At 48.9% G+C, this 21,909-nt stretch overlaps 1 protein-coding gene across 1 annotated transcript; it reads left to right on the plus strand.

The window, feature by feature from the left end:
- The first annotated feature begins 12,177 nt into the window (after positions 1–12,177).
- LOC119459272 (uncharacterized protein K02A2.6-like) lies at positions 12,178–15,731 on the plus strand. Its single transcript, XM_037721085.1, has 3 exons — positions 12,178–12,268; positions 12,913–13,968; positions 14,128–15,731. The coding sequence occupies exons 1-3, from the start codon at positions 12,178–12,180 to the stop codon at positions 15,729–15,731; spliced, it is 2,751 nt and encodes a 916-aa protein (XP_037577013.1).
- Positions 15,732–21,909: the final 6,178 nt, after the last annotated feature.

Raw genomic sequence — 21,909 nt, forward strand, 5'->3', positions numbered from 1 at the left:
GGACAAAAAGGTCGATGGCAGCACGTGCTTAAGTAGGAGCCTTCTGGTCGTATACTTTTATGAACATCTTAGAGTGATCGCGATTGGGTCACACAAACTGGGGCGTCGATGATAAATAAGCACGTGTGACAGTGTGATACAAGTAGAAGAATCCGCAAAGCGCTGGTGGTGGTAAGACTAATAGCTACTATCGGAAAGACGTTCCCCAGGAAAGCCGAGGCTTCCAAGGTCACAGTTGCGCGACTTTCGATCCAGGTGTTCCAGAAAGCCGTTGACATCATAGACAGCGAAGAGGCCGAAGCCGCCTCTCTCTTCACAGCACGGTGCTGGAAGCCGAAGGGTTGTCGCGCTGGCACCGGCGGAGCGGAGAGCTTGCGAAAACCTGCCAGCGCTCACGTAACTGTAAGACTACTGAAAGTTGGGCGCGTTAGTAGCTATTCATCTTGAAACTGCAGCGCGCACACAAGAAACGAGGACACAATGTTATGGTGACAGACGTAATGTCCTACATAATGTCCTACATGACGCATATCACGTTAAAACAGCCACTTTGAAAAGGATTGGACGCTTCTAACTGTGACCGGCATTTCTCATAGATTACTTTTCAAGCGGTGGTATTGAATCTATACACTTTTATGTAATCGCGGATCCTACACGTAGAATTTTCAAGCTGAAAAAAGCAATGATAATTCATCGCAAAAATAGAGAACTTTGTTAAAAGCACGTAAACAGGATAAACAGATGTAGGCAAACTTGCGCTCAAATAAGACAAAAGAAATGCGACAGTATAAAGAGTGTTCTTATATTTTTTTCGAAGATTTTTCCTTTGATGAATTAGGAAAACAAAAAGGAAACCAAACTCGCCTACTTGACCACTTTCAGTACAATTTAAGTGTATGTCTATTTGTTGAATGAAAACCGTTGTCCTTGCGCATGCCATTTGTCACGAAGAACATAGAATGACACGTATAGCTCGCTAAGCCCCCCCCCCCCCACTCCCCAACCACCTCCAGTTCGTTACCTTCTATTCTTTTTGCAATGACTAACTTTTGTTGTATTTTGCGCTCTCGTGTATCAATGCGCTTAGATCTGGGTGTATATAAACATCAGTGACCAAAAAGACGTACGATTGTGCATTTGGATCGTACGAGTGAAACTGCTCAGAATGCCGGTGCTACGTTATACCAGATCGCTAGCTTAGGGTGATAGCCTCTTGAACACATACAACAATCGTACTTTATTCACACCACGTACATTGTATTCACACATATGCTATACATCTCTATCCTCTTGGGTGCACCACAGAAAGGAAGAACAGTTTGGCAAGTGACCGTGGCATAAAGTTCAACTTCCCACTTTGTTCATTTCGTTGTGCTGACTACTGCCCTTTCTGAGTTTTTGTGCGAGAGAATGCACGTGCGTTTGTTTCCTTTTCCCTCGTCATTTGTTCTCTTCTTATATTGCGTTTCGTTAACCTCCCCACTTATAGTTAAAATTTATTTCACCACCGTGCATTTATTTTCAGTATGTGTTCATATACGCTTTTCTTGCGATGCATTTTTGTAATATGAAAATTATGTACACGGTGGGTGGGCTGTGCGGCGCGAATAAAACATGATTGTAGTGTGTTTTCATGAGACTATCACCCTAGGCAGGCTATCTGGCGTAACGCACCACCAATGTTCTGAGCAGTTCAGCTGACAGGACCCAAACGGCAAAATATATATTTTTTGTCCCTACTGTATGTAAAATGATTGCATGCGAATATTTCTTTCGTTTTGTAACCGAACAATAACATCCGTTTTGTTACCAGAGAACTATTTCAAAACCAATACACACCCCTGCAAAGAACGGTCTTAATTCGAAAGTTATATTTCGGTGATTATTCTAAAGGCACATGTCGTATTATATTGCCTGCGATATTTTTGTCAACACTGATATTAAGCAACTTTTCTGTTGCCTATAAATTCCTCGGTCGTGGCCCCGCCTGGAGCAATGACGCGGAAGATGGTGTGGGTTTGCCCTGGCACCTGGTCAGCAATGCAAAGGCTGTGGCGCCAATGTGTCAGGATTTAAGGAATATAAGAGTCTATAAGAGTAGTGTAATAAGCAAGACAAGTCGTTCTATGGCGTTAAGAAACATCGTTTCTTCTGCAGCTTGTCCTTTTTATATAATACTGATTAACCATTATCGAAGCGAATTTTCAAGTGAGCTGAGTGGACAATGTAGGTTCTTGAAAAGAGTGCGCTTAATAACCGTCAAGGCATCACACATGGTAAAGTCTTCATTTTAACTCTCGCTCTCTAGCGTTTTACCTTCTAGTATAATGCACATTGCACGCTGCGCAACTGTTGCTAAGAATACGGAAAGCCCACTCGGAAGAAGTGCGTGAAATATTTTCTACTAAGGCACAGTACTATGTACTCGCATACTTGTTTTAAGGCGAACTATTCTATGTCTCACTGATTGGTCCCTGAGCACCGAAAACGCACTGTAGGAAAGCCAGCTTCGACAACGGAACTATCTGCGCACCTGCGCACACATTATAACGGCTGCGTATCTGCGCACACAATAGAACCACGGCGCACAACAAGCGTATCGTGGAACACTACAGTTTACATTCGCAGTTATACCGATCAGAACAATGGGAACTGAAACCCCACGCTACCCAGACGAACTAAATATATCTGCATTGCATTAGGCGCGTCATGAAATGCAATCGCGGCCGTCACCATGGGTAGGCCGCGGGTGCAGCGCACCGCAGAAGAGACTGCCGTACGCGAACGTAAGCGCGAGCGCAACCGTGCTCGTAAGGCCGATCCCGTGTATCGGCAATGGCAGAGCCTCTGACCATCTAGCACAGGGATCACAAGGCAATATTGTGCGAGTGTAGATTCGTCCGTGAAAGTGTGAGTGTGTGCGTGTAATCAACGGCTACATGACCTAAAATAAAAGCCATAAAACTTAACGAAATATGTCTTTATTCAACTTAAACGTTCGAGATATACAATCCTAAACAAGCAGTCCAATCACATAAGCATCACATCGGGTCGCTCTGCATTTATTGTGTTCATTGTGTGGTCATTAGCTTTAAATATGAGTTTGATTCAGTTTGCATGGTAGAAAGCTTCGCGTTAAACCGTCTGTCTATAAGAAATGGGCTATGATTTTTGCTTTGTGCCTCATGATTTTTGCGGCGTCTTTTTTTTCTTTTTCGAGACCCAGCGTCATCTTGGTTAATTTCATCATCAGACAGGAAAAAGAAGCGCCATCATCACACGTCGCTGCACGACAATGAAGCGAAACGCGATAACGACGTGTCGTGTTACCTCTTTGTCCTGTCGGTATAATTAGGTTGCACACAACAACTAAGCAACACAGACATCGGCAATGTTGGGGCAGTTGCGTAGAGTCTGCAGTGGCTATTTGCATGGTAATTCTGTAATACAGCGTAACCTGTGGTAGCTGCACTGGCCTAGCGCTGCTTAGTGCTGCGGCCATGTTTGGATGAAAGTGAAGGCAAGCAGGCCTGAAACGACATTACCCATTGCATTTGTGGTTGCGGTAAAATTCTGGTGGTGGGAAGCAATGTGAGCGTGATGCGGTTAAAATTGGTGTGCAAAGCGATAATAGCTACCCTACGGACAACGAATTTTTGGTTACTCTAGTTGAATGGCAAGGGCCAGTGGCGCTCGACGCAGTGGTGCTCAATGTGCCCAACACAACAGGAGGTGGAACCGTGTTCGTAGATCAGCGACTATCGTTCCGTCAGCACGGTTGCGCTAAATGAATGAATGAAAATGACGACGTGTGAGCAGGTTTGCGTTTTGTGCCGCCGTAACTGATATACCGTAAAAACCGGAATATAGGTCCAACTTTTTTTCAAAAAACCTTTGCGAAAAGTCGACCGCTCGTTTTATATAGCAGACATTGGCGGAAAAACTACGGAAGTCTTGCAACAATGGGCAGATGAAGTAGACAGCCGCCTTCGCCATCGCATTCAGGCTGTTTTTTCACATTTTGTTTCAAAATGAGCGGAAGCCGACGGCAACGTTGCCGTGGCCTTCGTATCGTGCGACCATCGACCCGCGTGTTTGTCAGCATCTTATGATCACGGCACGGAGCAGCATTTAAATAAATACTGTCACCATTGTGCAACCGGCTGAGTCGCATTTGTTTAAATTTAAGGGTGTCTTTCGGTACTTTTGCCATGGAAAAAGATTTTTTCATTTTTAGAATTGGTTAGTTGGGGGGTTGACCTATATTCCGGTTCGACCTATAGTGCGGTTTTTACGGTACCATGCTGCTGTTCAGGCCAGGTGGGACAAGAACAATTGAAAAGCGTGAAAAGAGCGCGCATACAACCCTGTACACCACGGAGCGCTGAACGAACGAGAGAAACCTCAGCGCTTGGAAAGGTGTGTTTGTTCTCAACTTCAAGGCATCCACACCTCATTAGGGGCATTTGGGGCGCCACCTTGAAAATTGCCATCGTGGGAGTGGCCCAAACCTCCTTTTTTTTGCTCGCGAGGGTTTAGATGGGAATTGATGGTGCATGCTCCTTTCCCATACGCGTCCCCCCTGAAGAAACCCAGCTGAACGTCAGGCCTGGTTACGCATGTGCCCCGAATGTTCTCTGCATCCATTGTTGTACACGCTTGATGTTCAGGTCATATAAAGATGATTGAAAACATTTAATTATTGTTTCAATTATCCTGGATGCCTAATGGGCAAATGGTGCAACACACGGTCACCGGAATGATGTATGCGGATGATATAGTGCTACTCGCGGACCATACAAGACATTTGCAGACACTTAGGGATATATGTAACTCTAATGGTCAACCACTTAACCATCCTACACATTACACGGCCTGCCAAGCTTTATCTTTCGCTCTGAAAGTCAGCTATAATATCGGCAATCTCCGTTTGCTCTCTGATCCACACCGCTCTCTTGCTGCCTCTTAACGTTAGGCTTAACATTTTTCGGTCCATCACTCTTTGTGCGGTCCTTAACTTGTTCTCTAGCTTTTTTGTTAACTTCCAAGTTTCTACCCCATATGTTAGCACTGGTAGAATGCGATGACTCTACACTTTTCTTTTCAATGACAGTGGTAAGCTCCCAGCCCGGATGTGGCAATGCCTGCCGTATGCACTCCAACCCAATTTTATTTGTCTATAAATTTCTTTCTCAAGATGAGGATCCCCTGCGACTTTTCACCTAGATAAACGTACTCCATTACAGACTCTAGAGGCTGACTGGCAATTCTGAATTCTGTTTCCCTTGCCAGGCTATTCAACATTATGTTTATCTTCTGCATATTCATCTTCAACCCCACTCTTACACTTTCAAGGTTAAGGTCCTCAAGCATTTGCTGTAATTCGTCCCCATTGTTGCTGAATAGAACAATGTCATCTGTAAACCGAAGGTTGCTGAGATATTCGCCGTTGATTCTCACTCTTAAGGTTTCCCAGTCTAAGAGCTTGAATACATCTTCTAAACATGCAATGAATAGCATTGGAGAGATTGTCTCCTTGCCTGACCCCTTTCTTTATAGAAAACTTTCTACTTTTCTTGTGGAGAACCAAGGTTGGTGTGCAATCCTTGTAGATATTTGCCAAGATATTCAAGTATGCCTCCTGTACTCCTTGATTCCGCAATGCCTCTATGACTACTGGTATCTCTACTTAATGAACTGCTTTTCCATAGTCTATGAAAGCCATATAGAGAGGTTGATGTACTCCGCAGATTTCTCTATTACCTGTCTAATGACATGGATATGATCCATCGTAGAATATCCCTCCCTGAGCCCAGCCTGTTCTCTCGATTGGCTCTAGTGGTGCCTTGACCCTATTGGAAATTATTTTGGTTAAGATATTATAGAACACTAAAAGGAAGCTAATGGGTCTGTAGCTCTTCAATTCTTTAACTTCGCCCGTCTTATGGATGAGTATGATGTTAGCGTTGTACCAAGAGAAGGAAAGCGCAGTCAATGACAGCAGAAACTAGCTGGGGTGATGATGTTAGAAAATTTGCAGGCGCAAGTGGAAATCAGGTAGCGAAAGACAGGGGTAATTGGAGATCACAGAGAGAGGCCTTCGTCCTGCAGTGGACATAAATATAGGCTGATGATGACGCATATCTGAGGCTACGCAGCGACAATCTAGGCCTTTTGTTTATCACAGAGAAATCGGGAATTGTGATTTTTCTAGTAGAGACGAGTAATTAGGTGGAGTCAATTCCACAGCAAGTCTGACCCATAGTCAAGCAATATAAATACCTTGCGTATACATAAACTAACGAAAAACTTATCAAGAACCAACCAAGACAACCTGAATATAAGGGGATGGCGAAATGATTCAGTAATAGAACCGAACTTTGAGGCCGCAATTATTATGAGATTGTGCGTGGAATCTATAAAGGAGTAATGGTGCCAGCGCTAACGTTCGCAAATGCCACTCTATGCTTAAAATCGGAGATCTTGCGGGGATTGGATGTTAACCAAAGTTCGATAGGCCGGTTGGTTTGGGAGCCCACGCTAAAACCACAAATGAGGCAGTGGAGGGTGACATGCATTCAGCGTCTGTTCAATTCTGTCAAGTGTACGTCAAAGCCTGATATGTTAGCTTGAGCAGGCAGAATGAACACATGAACGCAATGTGCCGTATACACCCAACATTCATTCAATATGGAATTTAAACAGCAGTAGCACACGGTAACACGCAACGGTTATTGCACACGGCATGTGTCCTCCCTATAGCTATGTTTTACGACCACACTACCGCGTTAAGCTACGTCTGTGGGGCGATCGTTTATACGCTCGCGTCGGGGCGCTTACAGTACTGGTAATGTTCGTCGTGGATATCGTCGCTACCCGGTCGTCGTCAGACGTGACGTTGGCAAAGTCGCTGAGGAGCTGTCGCGCTCTGACAGAGCGGGACTCATGCCGGCCGGCGCTCATTGTGCGCACTGGCCCAGCTTAGATCCCTAGACGGGACGCTGACTGGCTGCGGCGAGCTTTTGCGCGTCCACGCTCAGCAGAGTGAACACTGACGTGTCCTGGCGGGTGGGTCCAGAGTGGCGCTCTCCGGCCTTCTCCTCGAATGCTGCGCCCCGGCCACCACGTCCTTCTCTGCGCGCGTCCCTTCTCCAAGATGGCCTCTCCACGCGCTCGTTCACTTCTTCCTTTTTGCAATCACCTCTTGTGTGCCTTTGATCGTATTATCGCTTTCTCTTGTTATTTTGTTTCCGCATGTCACTCCTGACAAAGTCACAGAAGCCCAGAGCAAAATTAGTTTTGAAGCTTTGGGAACATGGTTGGCTAACGGTCGGCTAAAGCGGACAATTATATGTGCCTGAAAAGCGTGGACACGGAATGGAGGAATAGGTCAAGAAGGCTGGCAAACAAGTACAGGGTAATTGAAAGTGTAAATAGACAGCCAGCAGCCATCAGACAGAAAGTGAGAAAACAGGGACAAAGAATTGGATGCAAAGACTTGAAACAAAAAAGACCATGGAGATTTTTAAAATATAAGAAAAATAAGTTAGAAAGGGAAATCTGTATGATAACATGAAGGAAAGTGCCTTTCTATTTGATGCTGGAGCTGGTTGACAAAGAAACAAATTGGAGGACGCTTAAGCGTCGCGTTTAAGAGTAGAATGCGATAGCATTATTGGGACCCGTTCGGACCGCATCGTTCGCATCCGGCAAGTAGGCTTTATTCACTGAAACACTGCACGTGGGAAAGCCAGCTTACAAAGACCAAGCTTATGCCGATTCCCCTTAAACTCAGTTTCACTTTTAAACAGACATGCATTGCTCGGAAGACGTTTTTCCAGGGACGATGTAAGTTGTCTTCTATTAAAATGTGAACGCCCTATGACTTTTTAAATTATTTTGTTAGTTGTTTGCATTGCACCGACACGCGCGCGCTTCCAAAGCGCATTACCAGGCGAAGTCCCAATTTGACCTGCCGAGGATGCGAGCGCCATCTGGATGTCATTTTCGCGAGTACCCGAGCGCGCGGCTGTAGGTCTGGTAGAAATGCAGGAAAAGGGGTTTGTGTTTGAGTTTCCTCGTAGCAGAATTATGTTTTCTGGTACATAGAAATTATAACCCGACGCCGAATGGTAAAGTCGTACTTGACTATTTTTCTGACTGATTTCACTGGGATAAATCCAATTTTTGTTCACCAAAACCTTGCACCACGTGGAGGGTCTGTGTGGTCGGGATGATTGGGGTGGTTGGGTATGATTTTCTCCGCCACCGATGCCGACATCGCACGCCGACGCCGGTCGCCGACGCCGGATTTTCTGCGACACGGGGCGCGAGCAAATTTTCACATTTAAATGGCACATGTGTATGATGCAACAAAAATCCGGAGACGACTAGGCACATCGTAATAGAATGCTAAGGAATTCACCTAGTCAGAGCCATATGTAATGTACACCTTCCAGAAGTGCTTGGTTTTAAGCGGACGGATAGCTCAACGGGTCCGCAATGGAGTTAAGTTAGAGCCGCTTATATTATTCGAGGAAAAATGAAGAAACAGATTGACACGACCTGCTTTGTTCAAAGCATGGTTAGCGGTACAAGGTAGATAAGTTTTGAGGAAGTGAAAGAAAGATTGCCGTTACCTATACAAAAAGTTATAGAAATAAAAGCATGTACAGCATACCTGATGAGCTCAAGCAGGCTAGCTGACGGTCACCAGCCGGTTTTAAGGGGATGGCAGTGCATCATCATTGTAAAGAAAATTACGAAAGGACGTTCGTCACACTTGTTTGTCGTGCCGCGCGATGAGGAAAAAGGACGCAGGAAAAGCCAGTCTGACTCGGGATGAAAAATGCAAACTACATTTATAACAACACCCAAACTACACAAGGACAGAGCGTTATTGCACATGACAAACATAACACGCTAAAAGAGCTAAAGCTGATGGGAGTCCAAAAAACCAACAGTTCGAAAGAGCTCACAGTACGTGGACAGGAGACGAGAGGTTGCCGGAGTGAGGGGCGATGACGTGACGACGTCGGACACGCCTCGATGTCGGACGGGGAGGAAAAGATGGCTCTTGATAAATCGGGAAGGACCGCTCAGCAGTCAGCCTGCATCCGACCCGCAGTGCACGTTGCAGGAACGGTCAGCCTGCCCAGCGGACAGCTTGCACGCGAGCCGCAGTGCTCGGCGCATATGCGGCCATAACCAGGCCACGAACGGTGCTCCGCCTTACGGCTGACCGAGGAGACGCCTTGCCCGCGATCCGCAATGCTAGCGGCAAGTCGCAGCACAGCAGGCCACGCCCCGCTCCGAGCTGCAGTACTCGTGCTGGCGAACGCCTTGGCCAAGCGCAACGGTCGGGCGGCAGGTCCATGGGGGGCCGCGTTCCTTGGGGCCTTGATTGTCGGCGTCCGACACGTCGTCCTGCTGTCTTCCATCTCCCGCTGACTAGGCGCGTCTCTCGCCACGAAGCATTTCATCACGTGCTTCTCTCCATACGTGGCCCAAACGTGGCACGGTGCATCTTCGGAGAACCACTGGGCCATCGCTGATATGGCGGGATCACTCAAATGCGTGGTCCCCTCGCGTAAGAACGCGCGCATACTTCGTCGTCGTCTGCGTCGTTTTCTTTCATTCATCAGAATCATTATCATGGTAAATTATCATCCTGTTTGCAAATGAAACAAACATGAAACAGATCTATCCTTCTGAACTTCTCTCGGTGAAGTCGAGTTTACTCGCGTCTATTGTAGACCGAATGAAGTCGTTTCACTCATTTGGACGGTAGCATGAATTGAGGCCGTATTTGATAACTTTCCGCCCTTGATATGTGCAAATACAGTTGCTAAATAAACAACTCCCAGTTCACGGCGAAAATGCATGTCAAGCTATCGTGGGGCAAGATGACCGGGTGGCATCGGTTCTCGCATTGCAAAGTTGCGCGACACTTTGTGAAAGAATGCAACATTGTGTATGAGAGCACCTGCTTTCACAGACGCGCCCAAAAGCCAGAAGAGTCTGTGGACCAGTTCCTCACCGCACTACATGTCTTGGCGGACCGTTGGGACCTCGGCAGCCTGAAGGAACGGATGATCCGAGACAGACTTGTCGGGCTCCGCGATGCAACGCTCTCAGAAGCTCTATATGGATTCGCAGATAGCGCTTCCTACAGCCGTGGCAAAGGCTCGCATAAGGAGAGCGTCCAACAGCAGCAGTGTACTCTACGGGGGGAGACGCTGGCGTCGCCGTCGTCCAGCATCAACATCGTCCCGCGGCCGCTCCACTAAGCTACGCGGATGTCGTAGCGACGCCCCAACATGTCTCGACGGCTGCACCACTCAGCTACGGTGAAGTTGTCACGAGGGCTCAACCACTCTCTCCGAGTGTGCCTCTACGTTATGTCGACGTTGCGGCTAGGCCCCGAACGCAGCCCGTCATGACGTCATACCAGCATCCGCCCTGTACAACGTGAGCTCTTACATGGATGGGAACTCCCCCAGCGAACCGATTGCGTACTTCCGACAACCGGCCAATATGTTTTGCGTGCGGCTATGCTGGTCACGTGGCTCGTTATGGTAATCGCGCTCAGCCGCCTAGCGCCGCATCAGCCGTGACAAGCCAGTTCAACGGTCCATATTATGACCCCCATTCGGCTATGTCACCTACTTTGCGCCCGACACCAACTACCCGCCGTTTCCCGTCTCCACGCCGTCGCTCACTGTCGCCGATGTGACCCCGTCCCATAACTTGGGACGAGGAAAACTAATCGTCGCAGTCAGAGGCAACGGTTGCGGCGCCATCAAAACGTGAAAGTCCTCAACGCAGTCCTTCAAATGTGATCGAAGTATTTCTTGACGGTGTTCGCGCGTCTGCACTCGTGGACGCAGGAGCCGTCGTATATGTTATGGACGCTAAGCTTTGCCGCCTGCATCGGAAAGTCACGACGCCCCTTTCTGGACTGTGCCTCCACACGGCCAGTGGTCAGCATATCCACCCCTCAGCGGCTTGCACTGCTCGTGTTGTTATTGACCACGTTCTCTACGCCTTAGAATTTATCATCCTCACCTCGTGTTCTCAGGACGTTATCCTCGGCTGGGATTTCCTCTCGCTCCACAATGCCTTTATCCATTGCGCACGGGCCGAGATGTAACTCTCGCCTCTGTTAGATTTGCCGATCACCGACAATACTTCCCTGTTGGGGAAGCTAATTGTCCACGACGACACCGACGTTCCTCCCCGCTCGTCAACAGTCGTGCCCATGTACTGCAGCGGAATCTGAGACGTTGTTGCGCTGCTATCTCCATCTGCCCGCTTCCTTACTCGGACAGGCCTGCTGCTACCTTTTGCGACAGTGCACATCAAGCAGGGCTACAGCGCCATTTTCGTTTGCAACCCATTGCCATACCCTGCTGTAGTGTCCATGCATAGCACATTTTCTAATGTAGGAAGGCAACCCTGGTAGAGAGCAGGGGAGCTTCCAAGATGGCTGCGATGTAGCACAAATAAACCCGTGTGCTTTCCCGACACAATCGTTCGTAATCAGTCTTATTACCCCACCTACGGCACGTTACAATGGTGACGAGGATGCGTCTGAACTACGTGAAGGCTGCCAAGCAACTATTTTAAACGGAACGAAGGTATCAGCACACATCGACCGAACTTCTACTTTGCGGTATGGCGCACAGCATGCTTCCCTCGTTTCCTTTCTTCGACGCGCGTGCCACTGACGCCAATAACGTCGGCACCGAATGGTTGAAGTGGGTGAAACGCTTCGAAAACTTCATCGTAGCCTGCGGCATCCCAGCCGACGCCCGGAAGACGGCTCTACTACTACACTACGTTGGTGAAGAAGTTTATGACATTTACTGCTCGCTACCTGATTCTCCCGCAGCCGCAACTGCGTCTACCGTTTCAAGCACCGATGGCTCCAGCAACGCAACGCCTCTCTACACCGCAGCACGCAAGAAGCTCGATGGATATTTTGCACACCGAGTGAACACTACCTTCGAGATTTACCGCTTCCGTCAAGCCAAGCAAATGGAAAACGAATCACTCGACGCGTTCTACGCCAGACTACGACAGCTAGTTAAGCACTGTGCTTTCGCCGATGCCGACACCGAAATCAAGAATCAAATCCTCCTGTCTACAGTGTCAACACGTCTACGCCGGTATGCCATGCAGCATGACCTCGACTTGCAAGGAATTCTCAAACAAGGCAGGTTGTTTGAAGAGGTCGAGTACAACATCTTTGTGATCGAGCAAGAACGTCAGCAGTACAAAGAAAACTCAGCGTCAGCGTCTACACTTACAGTGAACTCCAAGCGCACCTCGCGACCTCATCAACCGAAGTACCACGGGACAGCGCCATCACGGCCTCACGAGCCTCCGCGCCATCAAAGGACAGACGCAACATGCTACCACTGTGGAAAATCATGGCCTCATAGTGAGGGACGCTCCAGTTGCCCCGCTCTTGGCAAACAGTGTAATGCTTGTCGCAAACCTGGACACTTAGCTAGTGTGTGTCGTTCAACACGCAAAACGGTGCATGCAGTCGTGCAGGAAAGCAGCCCTGACAGTGATGAACACGTTTTCATGACATCCTCTCACTGTCACGCAATCACGGCCTCTCCCCAGATGTCAAACTCGATGGTGAGACCGTCCGTTTTACCATTGACACTGGCGCTACCGTGTCTGTCATCGGTTCGAATAGCTTGAAAAAGCGTTTGAGCACGGAAACGCTGTTCAAGATGTCCAAGAAAGTATTTGCTTATGGCGCAAATTCTCCTTTACCGCTACTCGGAAAGTTAGACGTTCTCATCACCTACAAGAACAGCAGCAGCCATGAAACTGTCTATGTTGTGTCCGGAGACTGTACCCCACTACTTAGTTTCTCAGCAGCTTCCCGTCTAGGACTAGTCCAGATCACGTACAGTGTGGGAGAGGTGCCAAACAGACTGGATCCGAGAGTGGCCTACCCAGACCTTTTCAAGGGAGTGGGCTGTCTAAAGGACTTCCAAGTACACCTCCATGTTGACCCCCTTGTTCAACCAGTAGCACAACCTCACAGACGCATCCCCTTCTCCATGCGAGAGCCACTGGAAGAAGAGCTTGAAAGGCTACAGTCCCTCGGGATAATTGAAAAGACTGAAGGACCAACCCCTTGGGTATCTCCAATCGTGTCAGTACCGAAACCACATGACCTCGAGCATATTCGAATGTGTGTCGACATGCGCTGTGCTAACCAAGCCATCCAGCGTGAGAGACATGTCACACCGACAGTGGACGACATCCTTGTTGCCTTGAATGGATCCATCTTATTCTCTAAACTTGATCTGAAAGATGGATACCACCAATTAGAACTTGATGCATCATCTCGTGTGATCACCACATTCTCTATACATGCTGGACTCTTCCGATACAAGAGACTCAACTTCGGAATCAACTCAGCAGTCAAAGTGTTCCAGGACACCATCCGTCAGGTTCTAACCAACATCCCCAATGTGCTCAACGTAAGCGATGACATATTGGTGTATGGAAAGACTGAGAAAGAGCATGATGAAGCTTTGAAGGCGACACTGGAATGTCTACTTGCAAGTGGCCTCGCATCAACGTCAAGAAATGCACAGGAACTTACCTTTTTCGGGCATGTATTCTCAAGCAAAGGTGTACAACCAGACCCCACTAATGTGTCTGCAGTAATCGGTGCCTCACCACCCATCAGTGCCCGTGAAGTGAAATCTCTCCTTGGACTTGTTAACTGCTGTGGTCGGTTCATACCGAATCTGGCCCACCTCACCGAACCACTCAGGAAACTCACAGCCAAAGGAGAGGACTGGTGTTGGACAGACATACAGCAAGATGCCCTGGACGAACTGAAGAGAAAGCTTTCCGAGGCCACAGCTCTTGCCTACTTTGACCCAGGAAAGGACATCACACTCATTGTAGATGCTGCTCCTCATGGCCTAGGTGCCATTCTCACGCAGACATTCGGAAGCGAAACCAGGGTGGTAGCATATGGGAGTCGTGCCCTTTCTCCTGTGGAGGCACGCTACTCTCAAATTTAAAGGGAAATGCTGGCTGTAGTGTGGGGAATTTAGCACTTTCACATCTACCTGTATGGGACAGCATTCCACCTACTGACAGACCACAAGCCTTTGGTCAGTATTCTCAGCAACCCCCGCTCCCTGCCTTCAGCACGGCTAGAGCGTTTGGCACTTCGAATTCAACAATACACCTTTGAAGTGCAGCACACTGGTGGTCCAAACAACCCATCTGACTACTTGTCCCGCCACCCAGTAAACTCCACAGAACCATTTCGGCGCATGGAGTCTGTCGCTGAGCAGTATGTGAACTTCATCGTGTCTCACAGCCTACCTCGTGCCATGACCATAAAGGAGGTAACCGAAGCGACGTTAGCAGACCCGGTGATCAACTCACTCAAGCAAGCCCTAAAGCAACCCCAGAAAGGCAAACATTGGAAGAACACAACTCTACAGCCTTTCTCTCACGTTGCGACAGAACTGTCAGTCTCCAAAGAAGGCCTTGTGTTAAGAGGCACGCGGATAGTACTGCCAGCACAACTTCACACAAAGGCGGTGCACCTTGCACGTCGAGGCCACCAAGGCATTGTCAAGACAAAACAGCTGTTGCGTGAGAAGGTGTGGTTCCCAGGGATAGACTCTCTAGTGAACCAGACAGTGAAGAGCTGCCTGGCATGCCAAACTAACACACCGGTACACCATCGAGACCCTTTGCCAATTCAGGAGCTTCCTCAAGGCCCGTGGACAGAACTGTCGTTAGATTTTGCTGGCCCTTTCCCTGATGGCAAGTATGCCATGGTAGTTGTGGATGATTTCTCCAAGTACCCAGTCGTTAGCATCTTACACACTCTTGCAGCACCTACAGTCATCAAGCAACTGCGCACTATATTCGCTCAGTTCGGCTGTCCGGAAATTGTTAAGTCAGACAATGGCCCACCCTTTCAGAGTGAGGGTTTTGCAGAGTTTGCTAGCGAGCTTGGATTCAAGCATCACCGCATCACTCCAAGGTGGCCAGAGGCTAACGGGGAAGCAGAACGATTCATGCGCACCCTCAGTAAGTCGATACTCGCAAGTCGTGTCAGCCACTTGGATTGGACCAATGAGCTTCAGTCGTTCCTCCTGGCTTACAGGTCCACGCCCCATGGTTCCACAGGAAAGTCTCCGTTTGAACTTCTATTTGGGAGACCCATGATGAATCTTCTACCGACACTTGTTGCTGATACTCAGAACTCAGCTCTCTCTGAGGCGAGACATAGTGACATCCAAAGAAAAGCATACAACAAGCAGTACGTCGATTCTCGGAGACACACCAGTCACAACCAGCTGCATGTTCGACAACAAGTCCTCTGCAAACAAGACAGGTCAAACAAGTTCTCGTCTTACTATGACCCCCACCCATACACAATCACCAAAGCCACTGGCTCCAAAATCACAGTGTCCAGAGATGGAGTGTCGATTTGTCGCAACTCTAGCTTCTTCAAAGATGCGAGCACAGTTCAAATGGAACGACACCAGGACCAGCCCGACATTCCAGATCTGGACGATGCAGCTGTGCCAAGTAACAATGACCTTCCAAGCCACAGCACAGCTACTCCTGGTGAAGCTCCACCAGTAACTACCAAGACCGCCTCACAGCGTTACCCCCAACGAACAAGGCAACGACCTGAGCGCCTGAAAGACTATGTGTGAACAAAAGTGCATTTTTCCTTTTCTACTATGTGTTTGAACAAAACTGAATTTTCCTTCCCTGAGGGGATGATGTAGTGTCCATGCATAGCACCTTTTGTAATGTAGGAAGGCAACCCTGGTAGAGAGCAGGGGAGCTTCCAAGATGGCTGCGATGTAGGACAAATAAACCCGTGTGCTTTCCCGACCCAATCGTTCGTAATCAGTCTTATCACTCCAACTACGGCACGTTACACCTGCCATGTTGCTCCGAGGGGAATGTCTAGGCAATGTAGAAGCGATTGAAGACGTGCATGTTATGGACGTGCCCGATGAATATTACTGCGCTAGTTCTAGTGCGCTCACTGCTATTTATGCCTGTGAGGGACCGTCCAGTGATATGTTTGGTTCTTATATTGCCGATGACCTTACGCCTGTCTAGTGATCTCAACTTGTGTGCCTCTTAGAAGAATTTCGTTTTTCTTTCGATGTCGGGCAATCTTCCCTAGGCCGGATATCAACTGTTACTCACCGCATCGACAATGGCTTGCAACCGCCATTGCGGCAACGCCCGTATCGTGTATCTCCTGCAGAGCGTCGTGTAATCAACGAACAAGTCGATGACATGCTTCGCCGTGGGTGATTCGACCTTTCAACAGTCCATGGGCATCCCCCATGGTCCTCGTTACGAAAAAAGATGGTTCTGTGCGGTTCTGTGTCGACTACTGGTGTCACAACAATGAATGAATGAACGACTTTATTTGTCAGGAATAAAACCCTGCAGGTTCTGCGGGGGTGGGCGGCGACAGAGACATCTACTCGTGGTAGAGCCCCATCACCTCCACGGCCCAGCGCAGGACGTCGTCCTTCAGACCAGTGTCGGAGCTGCCTAGGGCAGCCCCCCACAGCTCCACACTCTTAAGGCAGGGGGGAGGGGTGTGGTCGGAGCATTCTATAAGTATGTGGTTATAGTTAGCATAAGGGGCTGTGCAACGATAGCAGCTGGGATCGAGAAATTGATCGGAGTATAGTTTATTCAGCAGTGACGGAGTAGTGATGGCGTGCGTATGCAGATGTCTCCATAAGATTTCCGATTCCTTCGATTGGGGACGAGTGAGAGGGGGTAAAGTGCGTCGAGATGACGTGTAGTGTTGGCAGATGCCGTGATATGTTATGAGTATTTCACGCGAGGCGCCGACCTCAGCCCCCCCTTGTGTTGTCTGTGCCCGGTTCGTGAAACCTCGTGAACAGGCATGGGCGGCTTCGTTGCCTGGCAGGCCCTCGTGTACAGGAGCCCAAACGAGTGTAACTTCTGATTGAACTACTGATTTGCATACGATGATTCCAGCCAGTCTGCCGATACACCCGGCTCCATAGTCGTACACGGCTGATTTAGAATCGCTGATGACAGTGGCGGCTGAGGGGATAGTGAGAGCCAGCGCTATGGCTGTCTCTTCTGCCTCCTTTGAGAAAGGGGTGCATACAGAGGCCGCAGCGACCAGCTCGCCTTGTGGAGTGACTGCCGTGATAGCGAATTTATGGGGGTTTGAGGGGTATTCTGCGGCGTCTACGTATAGTGTGCCGGGTAGTTTACCGTAGTGGCGGCGCAATGCTCGCACACGAGCCACTCTCCGCAAGTGGTTATATTGTGGGTGCATGGTCCGGGGGAAGTGGTGGTACATACAATTTTCCTCGGAGGGTTAATATCAAGGCTGTCAAGTACGCATCTTCCGGTAGTGGATTTTGCGAGTCTGTAATACTGTGCATTGAGGTGGGCTTCAGTTAACTCTGAGACTGTGTTATGTGCCCCAGTGGCAAGAAATCGTTCCATAGATGTTCTCATCGGTAACCCTAGGGCAAATTTGTGAACCTTGCGGATAAGTGTATAGATTTTCTCCTCCTCCCGTTTAGTGAGAGTGAGGTAAGGCACAGTATTTGTTATGTGAGGGATTACGAAAGCTTGAACGAGTTGGAGTAGTTCTCTTTCTCGCAGGCCCCCTATCTTGTTTGATACTCTGCCAATTAGTTAATTGTCTGATCAACAGATTGCCAAAGCCTCTGAATTATAGTTGTGTTTTGCCTATTTTTCTGCATCGTGAGACCCAAGATCCGAATGTTATCAACGATAGGAAGGGGAGTGCCATCTAGGGTGATATGAATTGGAGTCATATGTTTTTCGGCTCGTTTGTGCGAGGGGAGAAGGAGCTCTGATTTGGTTGGAGCGCACTGTCAGGTTGAGCAGCCTGCGCGCATTCGTTGACCCGGTCCGTGGCTGTCTGCAAGAGTTCCTGCAGCTCCGCTTCCGAACCGCCGCCCCTGGTCCATATGGATGATATCGTCCGCGTAGAGGCAAAGGATATCTCGGGGATTGTGTGAAGTTAGCGCGCGATGTTTAGCATCGCGACGCTAAAGAGGAAGGGGGATAGCACTGAACCTTGGGGCGTTCCAAAGCTGCCCAGGTTGAATTCCGAAAAGTGTTATGTACCCATGTGAGTCGTGGCTGTTCAGAACTATCTTTGAGAAAGTTGGAGAAAGTACGCGTTCCAATGTCTAGTCTATTAAGTTCCCTGAATACTGGTTGCATGGCTAACGTTATTGAAGGCCCCACGAAGGTCAAGTGCGAGCACAGCTTTGGTGTCGAGACCTGGACTCGGCCTAATTATATCCTTCTGAAGTTGGAGCATGATATCCTGGGTAGATAAGTGCTTACGAAAGCCAAGCATTTCGGTTGGAAAGATCCCTACCTTCTCCACGTATGCCGTTAGTCGGTAGAGAATAACGTGTTCTAGCAATTTGACTAGGCATGACGTAAGGAAGATGGGGCGTAAGTTGTCGGGGTTAATGGGCTTACCTGGTTTCGGAATAAAGATTACCCTGGCGTCTCGCCATTGCTTGCGGAGGGTTCCCGTGTCCAAGCATTCGTTAAAGTAATTGTTGAGTGCAGCAACCGCTTGCCTGTAGAGGTTACGAAGCATTTTATTAGAGACCTGATCAGGCCCTGACGCCGACGTTGATTTGAGATTGGCCATAGCGTGCGCAACCTCATCCTCCGTAATCGGGGCGTCCAGTTCTGGGTTGCGGGATCCTGTGTAATTTACGTGGGGCGCTTTTGACTGTGAGGGGACGTGCTTATCGCGTAACTCTTGGAAAAAGCTTGCAAGATCGTCTTTTCGCCCGTGCAGTATTTTATTGATCTGATGACCACGTACAGTTTTAGATTCAGTCGGATCAAGAAGATGCCTCAATAGTTGCCACGTCCGCTTATTGCTCAGTCTCCCACTAAGACTTTCACACTTTTGTCCCCATTGCTGTTGAGCCAGTTGCTCAGCATAGTCCTGGATTTCCAGGTCCAGCGTCGCTATCCGACGTCTGAGTTTCCTATTATACCTTTGTCCTCTCCACCTTAGTAAGAGCGAGCTCTTCGCCGTCCACATGTGAAGGAGTTTCGCGTCAATTTCTTGCATCTGTGCCTCCTCAGGCAGGGTAGTGGTATATCTGAGCGCATCGTCCTTTAACTGCTCAACCCATTGTTCGATGTCAAGATGTCGCCTGACATCTGCCCTCCCCTGTATTCACGGAATTTAGCCCAGTCTGTGGTACTGAGTTGTGTGCTACTAAATGGCTTGTGTTGAAAGCTAAGGGAGGTTTGGACAATATGATGATCGCTACCTAGGTCCTCGTCTAATCTAAGCCAATCTACATTTCTGGCACGAAGGGAGAGCGTAAGGTAAGGTGTCGTATCCATGGCGACACTATTACCGAGTGCCGTCGGTGTATCTATGTTATCATGTACTGTAAGGTGCGAGTCTTGAATGAGTTCCCATAATTCCCTACCCTTGGGAGCGCTGGTTCTGTACCCCCAGGCCTGATGCGGTGCATTGAAGTCACCCACAATTACTAACGGGTGACGGCCAACTTACGTCCAGGCAGAAACAAAGAGAGTGTCAAGTTTGTGTTTTTTGTCTTTCGGTTTGCTGTAAACGTTGAGAATTGGTATGGTAGGAATTTTGTGAGATTGTGGAAGAATTTTAATAAAGTCGTGTTCTATGTCGACCCCGTCAAATTTGGCATGTGTTACTGTGAGGTGTCGTTGTGTAAAGAATGCCGTGTACGACCCTGCAGCGCAGCGATGCGACTGGTGAGTATTATATCCCGGTAGTTTCACTGCACCGTGAACTTCTTGTCATGCTATTAGCGCCGGTGGGGTTGGGCTATTGGCTACATAGTGTTGGAAATTAGCTTTTTTCTTTTTGTACCTCCACCAGTTCCATTGTCAGATAATTAAAATATTGCTTTTATTTGTTTTGGACATTATTCAGTGTTGGAATGAGGGGGATGGTCATAGCAATCATGTTTTTGAGCTCGTCAATTTTGCTGTCAATATTGGTCATGCGAGTCTCGAGATGCGTAATGCGCTTCTCTAGGGCAAGGAATCTCTGACCAGTTTTGGTTTCAAGATATGTGGTTCTGTCGTTAAGATCCGTGTAGGCGTCTGCGTCTAAGAGAATTTCCGCCACGTCGGAGCTCCTGCGCTTGGCGGGTGGAGGTCCTGCCGTATTTCGAGGGGGAGGCGCCACCACAGGGCTCTCCTGTGTATTGTCAGAAACTTCCATGTCTTCTGATGCATTGGACGTACTAGGGATAGGGGAGTTAAGCGATTGGATTTGAGCTTCGATCTGGGCTATTTTGGCTCTTAATATTGCGTTTTCTTGAGCTAGCGAGAAAAATCGATTGGTGTTTGTCAGGGTGGGAGGGAAGTTGGGAAGTGAGGAGCCGCGAGAAGCTATCCCAGCCCAGCTCACCTGGCTGTGCGCTGGTCCTGATGATGAGGTTGATGGTGTCGGTAGCGCCGGCCAGAGTTCTTTCCCTTTCAGAAGTGGTGGCGGCTCCTTGCTTGAATTCTGGTATCGGATTTCTTATTCTTTGGAGGAGGAGGGGTCCTCTTGGGCTTGTAGTGCTGCGGACACTGTGCCGAGCCCGTGGCGTGGTCTCCCGCACAGACCACACATTTATGATTACAGGTATGGTTCGCGTCGGGGCTAACCTCCCCGCACTTCTCACAAGTTGGAACGCACACGACCGGGCAAACATCCGGCCGATGTCCGATTTGCTTGAACTTGACACAGGCTTCCACCTTCTGTCGAAAATGGGTGCAGCGGAGCCAGCAGTGGGCGTATTGGACGTAGAACGGCACCTTCTTCCGGAGGAAAGTCACTAATATTCTTTCGGTCTTACCCATTCGGCGGGCGTGGAGCACCGGGGGTTCCGGGTTAGCGGTTAGCTTGTCGAAGATGCGGCAAGATTTCGGCTTCCAATAATGTAGACGGGTAAAGCAAAAATTCCTCTACATGAGTCTTGCGAAGAGGTGGGGTGCACCACCACCTCGTGGGTCTAGCCAGCGATGGTGAGGCTTTTGACGCGAAGGTAGGCGTCAATACGGTCCATACTGGTAGAGGTGATCAATAAAGTGTTATTTAGGGTATTTACCCGAGCACTGTCGATGCGAGGCTGCAAGTTATGCAGCCTCTTGCATCATACTCTTGAGGTAGATCGGATGGTATTTTGAGCAATCTAGGCCGTCGCGTATCCGTACCACAGTGGTGTAGGAGTCATCCGGTGGCAGTGGCTGCCTGGGCCACGCCATATTCCCAGGTCGTCTCGGCTGCGATGATTGTGCGATTGCGTTGGAGGGCTTGCTGGCACGGAATATATGTTGTTCCCGCCAGCGTGCCATCTCCTCTGCCGTGACCTCTTCTCCGACAACTTCAATATCAGCTGCCATCGCCGCCTTGGCACCGAACGCTGCCGCCGACGCCGCGGAGCGGCCGCCGAGGCTTAAGCTTGGCGACGCAGAAAGTGGTGAATAAAACAATTTCAATACGTGCGAATGGTCTGATATCTTGCTCAGCGGGTGTCGATAACCGCTTGGAATGTCCTTGTAAAAAAATGGAAGGTCCGGCACCACATAAACCAGGATAAATTGAAAGCTATGCAGAGCTCGAGAGCGACGCGTCCGCTCCATGCGAACGCCGAGCGGCGTCTCCGCGTCTCAACAAGATAACACACAGCTACCCTCTCCCGCGCATAGACGACGCCATTGACAGTCTACAAGGCGCAGAATTATTTTCATCTTTAGATGTGCGCTCATGGTATTGGCAAGTACCCATGGCTGACGCCGATCGGCCAAAGACAGCTTTTGCAA

This window comes from Dermacentor silvarum, chromosome 7 (genome assembly GCF_013339745.2).
Source record: "Dermacentor silvarum isolate Dsil-2018 chromosome 7, BIME_Dsil_1.4, whole genome shotgun sequence".
Taxonomy (NCBI): Eukaryota; Metazoa; Arthropoda; class Arachnida; order Ixodida; family Ixodidae; genus Dermacentor; species Dermacentor silvarum.

Coding starts and splice junctions, on each gene's coding strand:
- LOC119459272 (XM_037721085.1), top strand. CDS start 12,178: ATGCAGCATGACCTCGACTTGCAAGGAATTCTCAAACAAGGCAGGTTG. Junction 12,269..12,912: donor CTTTGTGATCGAGCAAGAAC/GTCAGCAGTACA, acceptor CTTCCCGTCTAG/GACTAGTCCAGATCACGTAC. Junction 13,969..14,127: donor TGCTGCTCCTCATGGCCTAG/GTGCCATTCTCA, acceptor TGTATGGGACAG/CATTCCACCTACTGACAGAC.